The 12,220-nt window shown below is 44.9% G+C and overlaps 1 protein-coding gene and 1 long non-coding RNA gene across 12 annotated transcripts in view; both read right to left on the bottom strand.

Moving 5' to 3' along the window:
- The window catches only part of ABCA4 (ATP binding cassette subfamily A member 4), a 79,102-nt gene extending 73,482 nt beyond the window's left edge, over positions 1–5,620 (bottom strand). For 5 of the 11 annotated variants that reach the window (XM_014583042.2, XM_014583040.2, XM_027767204.1 and 2 more), the window contains exons 1-3: positions 5,328–5,617; positions 4,798–4,974; positions 2,654–2,876 (exon numbers count right to left, since the gene is read on the bottom strand). In XM_014583042.2, coding sequence (XP_014438528.1) covers positions 2,654–2,876; positions 4,798–4,974; positions 5,328–5,560 — 633 coding nt within the window. In that variant the 5' untranslated portion in view covers positions 5,561–5,617. Of the gene's footprint in view, positions 1–2,653; positions 2,877–4,797; positions 4,975–5,327 lie in introns of all 11 variants that reach the window. The other 6 variants (XM_014583048.2, XM_014583046.2, XM_014583049.2 and 3 more) reach the window with 3 other exon arrangements.
- A 95-nt stretch (positions 5,621–5,715) lies between these two features.
- On the bottom strand, positions 5,716–11,733 carry LOC106733538 (uncharacterized). The gene is made up of 3 exons (XR_001369568.1): positions 11,459–11,733; positions 6,079–6,284; positions 5,716–5,725 (listed from the first exon to the last, which is right to left on the bottom strand). It is a non-coding gene; the product is annotated as an uncharacterized LOC106733538 (long non-coding RNA).
- Between the last annotated feature and the right edge of the window lie 487 nt (positions 11,734–12,220).

The raw sequence follows: 12,220 nt of genomic DNA, 5'->3' as shown, positions 1-12,220 counted from the left end.
GGGAAAGAGAAATGAAGAAGAAGGGATTGCAGCATGACCATGCCTCATTGGGAATGCTTTCTCACTTTCCCCCTCTCTCTCTAGCTCTCTTTGGTAAGCACGCACACTCTGTAATAAAATTAATTTTTAAAAAAAATTAGAGAGCTTCTGATCACCCTGGGAAGCCCCACACTTTTTCCTCCATCTCAGGCAACTCCATAAAAGCAAGTCTATAGCTGAATATGTGGTCTTTCGGCTGGAAGAACCTTATGAGAGTTGTTACTCTTCTTAAGAATAAAATTAACTTAGCTCAAAGTAAAGTCCTACAAACTTTTTGGGCTGTGTAATTCCGCACTGACTTGTGCTAGAAATGTAAGTTGACCCCCAGGCCCCACAGTTTTACTGGCCTTGGTTTCCTCTAATGATCACTTTTCTTTTTTGTCCCTAAGAGCTTAGACAACAATGGAAGCTTCCAGTGTCTCCTCTGCATAGTTGAGGTGGGGAGGAAGGGACAAGGGAAAGGTAGGAGAGTCATTGAAAGGAAAATCCGGTTCTGGTGCGGGAAGTTCCCTCATCATCACTGAAACAATGTTCTGGTTCCCACAAGGTGACACCCCTCCATGTAACAAACTCTTGGTAACATTCTTTAGTCCACGTCTTAAAACCTTTGAAGTCTTAATGGTCCATTCTTGGAACTACAAACCTCAATGACACTTATCAGCAACAAGTTGGGCCAAGTCTCCAGGCCATGGCAAGTCAGATGTTTACACATTTTAATTCCTTTAAGTCTGAGGACACTAAGTATCTTGAACAGATAGGAACAAAGGAAGGACGGTGAATTCCCTTCAAATAAACTTTACTATTTTTCCTGGGTCCTGGCCTGCCGACTCGATCATATGTATTTTTATTCTGAGATTTGCCACTTATATGGGTGAAAATATCAGCAATTAATCCAAATGACTTGGAAAAGAGCAGACTAAAGGATGGGAAGGAAAAAGAGATTCCCAGAAGACAAGAGGCTCAGTTTCTCCCTTCATCTCAGTAGAGCTCTGGTATTCTGAAAATGTAAAACCACATCTGGGTGGGGTCAAGTTGTTTGAATAGAAGGGCCTCTACTCAGGTTGTTCTGACGGAACTCTAGCACCAGTTCGGTGGAGGCTGCAGCTCCCTGATACACAGGGCAACACTCAAAACACCCTAGATCTGGTAAATTCACTGCAAAGAGAAGAAGCAGGATTTGGTTTAACTGGATTTGTGTTGGTTGAACAGGATTTGTGATGGAACATTCTTGAATCGGGTAAGAACGCAATTGAGTATGACCCATGATGGGATAGGAGGCGCTCACTGTCTGTGGGCCACAACATATATTGCCTGGTACAGAGGGGCACTTAATATAATGATGGCAAAGAGGTAGAACAAGTTAGATGAAGCTACATCAGGAGCTTGCAAAGCTTGAAATCCAAAAATTACATCAGGGCCAGCCCTGAAGCACAGTGGTTAAGTGCTATGAATAGGGATCTGGATCCCACATGACCAACACAGTTCAAATCTTAGCCCTGGTGGCTAGAAAAAAAATCACACCAGGCCTGTGTGCATGCATACCCCCAAGTCTTGATGGGATGGAGGAATGCAGCAACAAGATTGTGGCATGACAATTCCCCACTGGGGAGTGCTTTGTCTCTGGCAAGTGTACCTACCATTGGCAATAAAAGAAAAGATGATATCAAATTACATCCAATAAAATATCACAAACGATCTGAACTTAGCTCTTTATCAGTCAATAAGTACAAAAGATCATCTTCGGGGCTGGCAGGTGGCATGGTGGTTAAAGGTGCTGGATTCCCACATGGCTGACTACGGTTTGAGTCCCAGACCTGGAGGCTTGCTTTCTTGCTTTCCCTGTCTCTCTCTCTCTCTGTCTGGTCAAATTAAATAATAATAATAATAACAAATGGAGTTAAATGAATAAATAAATTTTTAGAAAAAGATCATCTTCTGTGGAGAACCCAAAAGTGAAAGAGCAGTGTATTGTGAAATAAGGTCTAATTTCCAAGTCTAGCTTGCAAGTTTGCAGAGGATGGACCAGTTCATGCTGTCTGCAACTATAATACTCCTTATCACTGAGAGAGGAGTGACTCCAAATTCCACCCTGGAAAACATATAGGTTTTGGAGGCTTTGAAGGCAACAGCATTTTTGTGGGGGAAGCCATGGATGGTGCAACCATGATGTTATTAATATATAGCCCAGGTCTCTGCTCCTAATGCCACTGAAAAGGTTCTTCACATTCCACTTCCAGCCAGTTGTTGGAAATGGTAACCCCAGGAAAACACTACCTGATCTCATTTCAGTGAGGATCGCTTTAAATACACAATCACTTTGTGCTGGACTCTGCTACTGCAGCTTCTCCTGATAGTCATGGAGTGGGGCTGGGGAATCTGCAGACTGTGGCTTCCTGGGCAGGAAGTGGGAGAAGGCAAGGATGCTACAGTATGGTGGCAGACTTGGGGAAGTCTCACTGAATGCCTTCCACCTTAGCTGATAGGGCTGAGAAGCTAATATCATGCTCCTGTTGGTGGCCAGATGACCAATGCAGGCACAACTTCATTAACAGGAGGAAAGGTGGGAGAAACCAAAGTACTTGAGATTTTTCTGGGCTGTCTCCATCCAGCTTACCGTGATAAATAGAGTTAGGAGTAAGATGCTCATTAACATGATAGAGAAGCTGTCCAGGAACCAGGTACACCAAATCACTGCATTGGAGACACCTTGATTTTTCAGAGTCTCCTTTAGTCTTAATTCCTTCTCCAAAACGATGCTCTTTACAGTCATGGAGACAGAGTAGATCCACGCCAACACCATGAAGATAGGGAAACAACGGTTCAGGATGATCATAAAACTAAAGAAAGAGGAGAAAAACAGAACAGTAGAGTACCCTGTAGCTGGTGGAGGACAGTAAATGTTTATTGAAGGAATTTGTTGAGAACAAAGCACAGATGGAGGGAAAGAAATACAGAAAAATCTCCATGGGGGATTCAGTTAGTAGGAATCTAAGACATTTCACCTTTTCCCAGGAGCAAGATGGTGGCTTTCTGGTTAGTTCACATGAATGCTCTATAAGTAAAATGTAAACAAAATCTTATCTATGTCCGTCACATTGTATAGGCCTTCCCTGTCAGGCCCTATGGGAAAAGACTGTAAGCTTGATAATGTGGGGTGTGATTGGAATAGATAGATGCATGCGAACTGACACTGAAGCCCAAGAAGGTAGAGTACAAACAAAGGGAACTGGTGTGATGAGACCAGAAATTGGGTTCACCAAAGGGGTCAGCCAACTCAGTACTATCTGTTCTGGACGGTCAAACCCTAGTTATGCAGGAAGTGGCACAAAATAATTAATCAGTGTGGCACATTCAGCAGGCTAACAATCCCGCAAAAAATCAGTGAGCCAACAGCACTGACTCCACCAGCCATCACAGGCAGAATATGTCCCTATACGTCCACTCCAGCAAGCAGGGGCAATCTGATACTAAATTAGAACTTTTCACATTTTCCCTCTACTTGATGTGGTAGTAAAGCCCTTAGGATCATTATCTTTCGAAAACCACTGGGTGTTGTTATAGGAAAGGCCTAATTCCAGCGAGGGAGGGTTTCACTCGAGATGGCCCTAGCGGGAGAACCGTAGGTTCATAATGCACACACTTTTGGGACTGGCCACCAGAGGATCCTTGAACACCAAATGACCCCAGGCACTGATGCCTCCCCATACCTCCCCACTTCCTTGCCCACCACTCCCATTTGGAATCTGAAAGTACATATGGGTTTTTGCCCTGGTTCTACTTCCCATCTCTGTCTATTGTCCAAACCCAAACTAACTGGAGAACAGCCACTGCGATCTCTTCAGTCTTCTGTAGAGCCAAGACCAGAGAACTTGACAAATGTGTTGAGAAGGGGTTTCCTGTGTCTGTCCTGGGCTTAAGTCTACTGTCTCTCCAGCTGGCAATGTGACTCTTCTTTTCTCCAGATGTGCATGTTTCTGTCCTCCCAGAACCCCCACAGACACACACGTACACTATAGTGAACTTTTCGGTCTTGTTTTTTTGCTTTGTTAGGAGTTGAATTCCTAAGCCAATGATAGGTTCCTACTGCTCTCCTAGGGGTGTTTCTTATCCCATCTGTGACAGCAAATGAGCCTCTCAGCACCCCCCCCCCTTTACACTACCAAATTCATGTTTAGCAAAACAGTGGGTTCATTGCCTAGCCTACCATGGCTAACTGATGTACAGGCCTGGGGATAGCAATGACTGGGGAGGGAGAGCCTGAGCTCATCCAACGAATTCTTGCACCTTTTCATGAAGCATACATCATGGGAATGTTAATTAGGGAGGGAGCTGCATTACTCGGAGGCTCCTAAGAACCAGACTTACTTGCGATGCAGAGTCCAAAGGTGCTGATTTGGCAATCATTGGGCAAGCACTTTGACCAGAACCCTCCCGCATACCAAACATACTGCGTAGTGGGAACTCTAAGTAGCTCTCGTCTCCTGCCCCCACCTCACTACTTGTGCTTCAATTTCCACCTTTCCTTTTTGACCTGCAACACAAATTCTTTTCTCTCCCCCACCACTGCCCCTGCCTGGAGTGTGGGAGAAGCACTCTCCTTGGTCAGAGTATGAGAGAAGTGTGTTTCTTCTCTCTACTCTGGCCCCAGCCCCCAGGGTTCTCTCCAAAGACATTTAAGCCTTGTGGGCACTCCCACCCCACCCCAGCATCTTAATCAGTTCGTTTGTCAGGGAGGAGGATCAGAAGCCTCAGACTCACGAGTCGTCCACGAAGCAGGGGTAAGGCATCTGCTGGAGATAAATTCCAACGGGAGATCCAACCTGGGCCTGACTCCTAGTGATGCCCTGTTCAACCATGTCCTGTAGATAGGCAAACCCTCCCCAGATGTATCGGAAATCTTCTATAGGATCAGCGCGGGGGCCAGAATCCCAGTACCTAAGAAGACACAGAGGGACCAAGGATATGAGTGGGAATGGACTTCTACTTCACATACATGAGGTGACTCAGAACTCACTCTCCTGAAACCTCGCTCCTGAAGGTTCCCAACCTATTCGCTTCCATTTTCTAGTTCACGGTTTAAATCTGTTACGAATACTAGCTGCAATGTGACTCTGTAATTGCTCACAGTCAAGGACAAAACTTTGAGTTCTGCAAAATGCCTTATTTCTTCTTATTTAACTCAGTTTTATTGATTTTGATGCTGAGTACAGTCCCAATCAATACCCCTATATCAAAGATAATTTCCCACTGACTTTGGAGGAACCAATGAGCCCTGCCTAAAACATCACCTGTCTTTGATCTTATTGGTTTTCTCCACTACATCTATGTCCATCCGGATCTTATACTTCACGTGAGGTGGCAGGGAGCTGGTCCAGGAATACATGTCAGGGAATACCACCCCAGCCCAGAACTTGTTTTCTTCCAGCAGAGACAGGGCTCTTTGGGTGAGCTGAATTTCATCGTCGTAGCTTTCAAACTTATCCAGGATCAAGCACTGCAAATAATCACAAAGGTTGAGCATCTGACCAACCCTAAAGATTCAACTGCACACGTGCACACACACATATACACATACATACACACACATACATACACACACACACACACACACACACACACACACACACACAAAACCCACAGGCATTAGATAAGGGCTGCCGCCCCAAGGGGGGGGATATCCCAGTACCTAAGAAGACACAGAGGGACCAAGGATATGAGTGGGAATGGACTTCTACTTCACATACATGAGGTGACTCAGAACTCACTCTCCTGAAACCTCGCTCCTGAAGGTTCCCAACCTATTCGCTTCCATTTTCTAGTTCACGGTTTAAATCTGTTACGAATACTAGCTGCAATGTGACTCTGTAATTGCTCACAGTCAAGGACAAAACTTTGAGTTCTGCAAAATGCCTTATTTCTTCTTATTTAACTCAGTTTTATTGATTTTGATGCTGAGTACAGTCCCAATCAATACCCCTATATCAAAGATAATTTCCCACTGACTTTGGAGGAACCAATGAGCCCTGCCTAAAACATCACCTGTCTTTGATCTTATTGGTTTTCTCCACTACATCTATGTCCATCCGGATCTTATACTTCACGTGAGGTGGCAGGGAGCTGGTCCAGGAATACATGTCAGGGAATACCACCCCAGCCCAGAACTTGTTTTCTTCCAGCAGAGACAGGGCTCTTTGGGTGAGCTGAATTTCATCGTCGTAGCTTTCAAACTTATCCAGGATCAAGCACTGCAAATAATCACAAAGGTTGAGCATCTGACCAACCCTAAAGATTCAACTGCACACGTGCACACACACATATACACATACATACACACACATACATACACACACACACACACACACACACACACACACAAAACCCACAGGCATTAGATAAGGGCTGCTGCCCCAAGGGATGGGTTAAATGCAGGGAGACCTATGAACGTCATGTTTGTGTAACTCAGAGTCTGGTGTTAATTTTTCAATCTGCCTAGATGTGGGCTCACAGGGGCTTGTGAATGCTGACCTGCCCCTCATCCCTACAGAGTTAGTGAGGACTGTACTTTTCAGCTGTCCGAGGCTGCCCAAATATGCAAGTCCTCAAAATGACAAAGATATTCACGGCTCTCACTCCCCAGCATGGAGAGGTGAGGGAGTGGGGTCATACTGGATACAGGCTGCTTTGAAGATCTGAAAGCCTGGTGATAAAAGCGTTTTAGGGGGAGAGAGACATTCCTGGAGTAGAGCCTTCCTGGCTCTCTCTGAACACACAGGCTGGCCAGCTGAGGGAAGGAGGGGGAGAGGAGGAGGAAGACAGAAAGGAATAGACAGCCAAAATTATTTAGTCAAGAAACCATTTCCAGTTACAGTTCTATGACAAGTAATGTTGATAGAGGAGGAATTTCTCTAATACATCTCTTTTCTCCTCCTGGAAGAGAAAGAACACATTATTTGCCAAAGAGTAAAACTAAGAATTTCTCATTCGAATGTGAGGGGGTTGTCCACTTGTTTAGGTTTATAAAAGCATTTATGCTGTATTTGAATCTGTTTTCCCCTCAACCTCTTGTAATGCACTACGGGTGTCGATATTTCTTTTCCAGAATGTAACTCATGAGAGGTAGGAAGGCCTGGTCTTGATTTCTTTGTTCACCAAATACTTATTGAGATTCTATTGCACCACAGCCTGCTCAACTCCAGGGACTCAAGAAGGAAAGATAAGATCTCTTTCTGAAGAAAACTTAAGACATAATGAGGGAAAGGGTTGGAGTCAACCAGCAACCATAAGGTGGAATGCCCAGGTTTTGTTGAAAGTAAACCCAGTTTATTCCAGGAGCTCAGAGAAGGGAACAACCAAGTAAGTCTTCCTGGAGGGGTCAGGGAAAGCTGCCTGGAGGAAGAGACTCTTTAGGAGGAGGATGAGCAAGAATTAACAGAAGCAAAGAAAGTGGGGGAAAGGTAAGAACAGGGCCAGGGGAAAGTGCAGGGGTGTCTGGGGACCTGCAAACATAGATCAATGGTTCCCACCAGTGGCTGTGCTTTAACATTACTGGAAAGCTCTAGAGAGACACTTGTGCCAGACCCCACCCCAAACAATGGAATCAGAATCTTGGGAGGCAGGGCCAGGGCACCAACATTTTATAAAAGTCTCTCCAGGGGTCATAAGGCACAGAGCAGAACACAAGTTGACAGAGGTGAGTGGGGAGGGCTGAGCACTGCACAGGAGGGTGGGGACAAGACTGTCAGTCCTGCTAGACTTGTAGTGTGACCCGTTATCTAAGAGGTCTCCCAGGAAACAGGGCTTTCAGCGCTAAAGCCAGGAGCATTCTGGGCAAATCCTAAAATGTCATCAGGAGCTACTGGAGGATTTTAGGCAGAGGTAATGACAAATAGGATCAGATAAGGTTTCCAGAAGGGGCACCAGGGAAAGCAGAAAGCCTGGGTTGCTGATGTAACACAGAAAGCTAGGAACAAATGAATTCCCACAAAGAGCCTGTGAGTTACCTGGAATTCTCACTGTACTGAGGAGGAAGCTGAACTAGACCTGCCTGAGGTCACACAGAAAGCTGCAGAGCGGGATTCCCTCCCACTTTGCAATGCCAGACCCAGAGTTCTTCCTGCCATATCAGCAGCCACAGGAATAGCTGGTTCCAGAGGCCTAGCTGTGTGTGGCTCGCAGAGACTTCCACATGGTCATAACTTCTCATAAAGTCGGCAGAGCAGAGATTATTACCATTCTCACTTTTCTTTGAGACCAGAAAATTTAGGCTCAAAGAGGCTGAGGAGCATCCTCAAGGTGGTAGAGCAGGTATCAAATCTCAGCTCATTTCCTCCTCCAACTATTACCTTGAGAATAATGAAGCGAGAAAGGTGGGAAGATTGTAAGGACCTGACGGAGAAGAACCAAGCTCCACTGCACTGGTCAAAAGCAGGCAAACCCAACTGATGCATGGTAAACCCTCCACTGCTGAATCCTATCCCGGAGCTTCAGAGTGTTCAGGGGCTGTATTTAAACAATGGGATGTAGCAAACCCACTGTCCTTGGCCTTCTGAACTAGAGACCTCTCCTAAGGTGCCACACCCTGAAAGCAGGTCTCATGGAATATTCTTATTTTTCTCCATAGAAAGAAAGAAAACAAAGGAAACTGTTAGGTTTCTAGCTGATGTTGGCAAAAAGAACTCAGGTACATGAGAAAAACTATAGGGCCAAGGCTTAAATGACCATACTAAGAAGATAATTATTTTAAAAGGAAATGGGATTGGTAACTCTTCAAGAAATGCCAGTAAGTGTGGTCATACATCATAGTTAGGGGAGATAAAAGATTTTCTTTAGTCAGCTATTCTCTTGCCAATAGTCATTGCCTAGCTCAACACTGGCCAGTCCTTAAGTAAGGGAAAGGACTTAAGTACCAAAGAATCTCAATAAATGTTCATTTCTTCTGGACAAAAATAATGTAAGGTTTGCTATTGGGTCATCGGAAAAGTCATTCATGTTTTTCTATGCAAAAATAAGTCATGACTTATCTGATGATCCAATGTTTTATAGTTTTTGCTTGTTTGTTTGTTTGTTTTGGTGGAATCTAACATGTAGACTCATCATCTATTTGAGAACAAGGGCCTGGTATTTGGTGTCTGTCGATACTACCATGTAGACAGAATTTAATTTGCTGCTTGGGCAAGGAGACTTCAGAACTAATTTGCTATGGTGCACCTTTCTTTTCTCTTTTGAAGAATTATTATTATTATTATTTTAATTTGTCCAGAGAGAGATAGAGGGAAAGTGAGAAAGCAAGCCTCCAGGTCGGGAACTCAAATTGCGGTTTGCCACATGGGAGTTCAGCGCCTCAGGTACCATGCCACCTGCTGGCCCCACTATGGTACATTTTTAGAAATACATATTTCAGTTTGCTTTCAGGTGATCTCAATGTTCTACAAAGAAGAGTAATAGAATAATCTTGCTTTATCGGTTTGTTAAGAACTACATGTATAGAATTTTAGTACTGACAACAAGAGTGAATCCGAAAGTCCTTGTTCGCATTTCATGTTACGACACATGCACACACAGACTGTTTTACCAAGGCACTCGGCAGCACGGGGCATTTGGACAGTCTTGGAAGTCTTGGCTGGTGCTCTTACTTTACCGTGAAGAAACTGGGGTTAGAGGAGTAAAGGGCTTTGTCCAAGGTCAGCGTAGGTCACTAGCAGGTTCTGCACCCATTATCTTCCTCTGAGAGTAAGCCCCATTCCAGCCACAAAGTCAAGGCATGACATTCTTCAGCAAGAAGCACTCTTGCCCTAGTGCAGCACTGTCCAGCAGAACTTTCTGGAATGATGGATTATTCTCTGTCTGCCTTGTCCAACATGACAGCTCGTAACCCCATATGGCTATTGAGAATTTGAAACGTAGTGATCCAGCTATTGGGTTGTCGGAAAAGTCATGACATATGTATGTCATATGACATGTCATATGTATGTCATATGTATGTCATGACTTTTCCGACGACCCAATAGAACACAGAGTTCTAAATTTTAATTCATTCCAATAGCCACACGTGGCTGCTGGTTACTGTGTTGGTCGACTCAGATCTACAGCCAGGAAGTTCCCTGAGGTTAGAGCCATGTCTTGCTCATTGCGGTCTCTGAAATAGTGTTTTCTCACAATAGAAACGCAACAAGTGTTTACTGAGTTGAATTCATTTAAATTTAGAAGTCTTGGATGCTGTAAGGAGAACAGATTTACTACTACGTATTTTGAACATAGTCCTATGTGTCCCAGAGTCACAGGATAAACTTGGAGAAATTGGTGAAAAGTGAATTTTTCTGCCATAATACGAACAAGAGTGTAACTCTTAAAACAAGACAAAAAAGGGAACCAGCAGTTAGCGTAATGGCTATGTCGCTGGACTCCCATGTAGTCGACCGCAGTTCGCATCCCGGACCAGGTGGCTTAGAACTCACGCCAGGCGCGTGTGCGTGCGTGCCCAAGATCCCGAGAGGAGAATGGAGGAGAAGGGATTGCGGCGTGACCATCCCCCCTGGGGGGTGATTTCTCGCTTTCTGTCTCTCTGTCTCTCTCTGTCTGTCTGGCGAGCGTATGCGCCCTGTAGCGAAAACCTCTCCAAAAAAAAAAAAAAGAAACTAATGAAAACAAATACATTTTAATAAGATAACTTTCAGAGCTTTCTAGCCTATTCTCTTTGAACTGTCCTTTCATGTCTTACAGGAAAATCTGCATTGGAATAAGCTGCTGTTTTCAATGGCATTGTTGACTCCTGCAATGACGTGGGTTCCATCCTGGCTGTCAGGCAGCTGAGTCATACTCATGCTTCCTGATGTGTCCCCCCCCACCCCAGATTGGTACCCTGATACTCTCTGGAAAAAACAAAACTGAAAAGGTGCTCAAACCTTTCTGCCCTGAAACAGCTGCCCCGTTTTCAAAGCTGCTTTGTCTTCCCCAGCGCAGACTGGTGGAGTGGAGTTGAGGAGTCCATCAGTCCTGCACGCCACTGTGCCTGCCTCTCCCAACGCTGTGGCTTCTGCTTCTCTAGCAATCGCATGGGGATACACCCCCCTCCCCAAAGTTTGTTTAGAGCATCACATGAGCAGGGTTCAACAAATGCTTCACTGTAAGAACACAAGCTAATGCTTACCGACGGCTTACCAAACACCTGAAACAGGTCCCAGGGCATTACCTGTATTGACCCATTTCATCCTCCCAACAAGCTGTTAGTGAGAACACTCCGAGTCCGTGTATGAGCCATGAGATCAAGCGAACTGCCTCAGAGTCTGTGTTTTCAAGCATTGCAATGTACTAAACTGTCGCATGAACAACGAGTGCTCAATAAATATTATCTTTCCTAATGTTTTAACAAAATATCTTTAAAATCAATAGTAAAGTGACTTTTAAGCCCCAACCAAGTTACCTTGCGTTCATGACAGCTGCGTATCAGGGGAGGAAGGCGGCTATTTGTTTTCCATTCTCTGTCGGGAAACACAGCCCTCCTGAGCTGACCCAGAGCATCTCATCTGGTTAGAACAATGCTATGGACAGAAGCCATCACCCTAGTCCCACCAGAGGACTAGGGGTGGTAGGAGAAATGGGGCCTAACCCACTGGGGCTCCATACTGCTCCCAGGCCATTAAGTCAAAGTTGGACAACTCTGCCGAGAGGAGAGTTTATAAAGCTAATACGGAGTGTCACCCTCACTAAATCTCCCAGAGGTCCAAGCAGAGCATGTGGAAACTGCTTTGGGCATGAGTCAGCAGTTCTTGGGTCATCCTCTGAGGTATGACTCATGATACAGAGGAGGCCACCCGCCTTAAGAGCAAGTGACCTCATTCCCTCTTGGAACTTACTCTACTCCCTGATATCTTGGCTGGTGGACGTGTGTACCGGCACAAGTATGTGCATGAGTGTTTGGGAGGCAGAGATGAGTTAAACCCTCATTAGAATTCCTACATTTTGATATATTCGGTCTGGTCTGCTTAGCTTGTAAATGCTAACAGTTAGTTCTAATGAGGCTGAGGCCATGGAATCTACATAAAAACTATCTGGTTCTATAAAGTGAGCAACTGTGAAATCATGGATGTTAGGGAAGAATGTGGTAGGTACAGAGCAGCCAGTATAAAGAGCTCAACACAAACCTAGCACCTCTATCAGGAAAATAATTCAAAGGGTATTTTTG

This window comes from Tupaia chinensis, unplaced genomic scaffold, assembly GCF_000334495.1.
Source record: "Tupaia chinensis unplaced genomic scaffold, TupChi_1.0 Scaffold144016_1, whole genome shotgun sequence".
NCBI lineage: Eukaryota > Metazoa > Chordata > Mammalia > Scandentia > Tupaiidae > Tupaia > Tupaia belangeri.
This window is presented reverse-complemented; position numbering and strand designations above follow the sequence as displayed.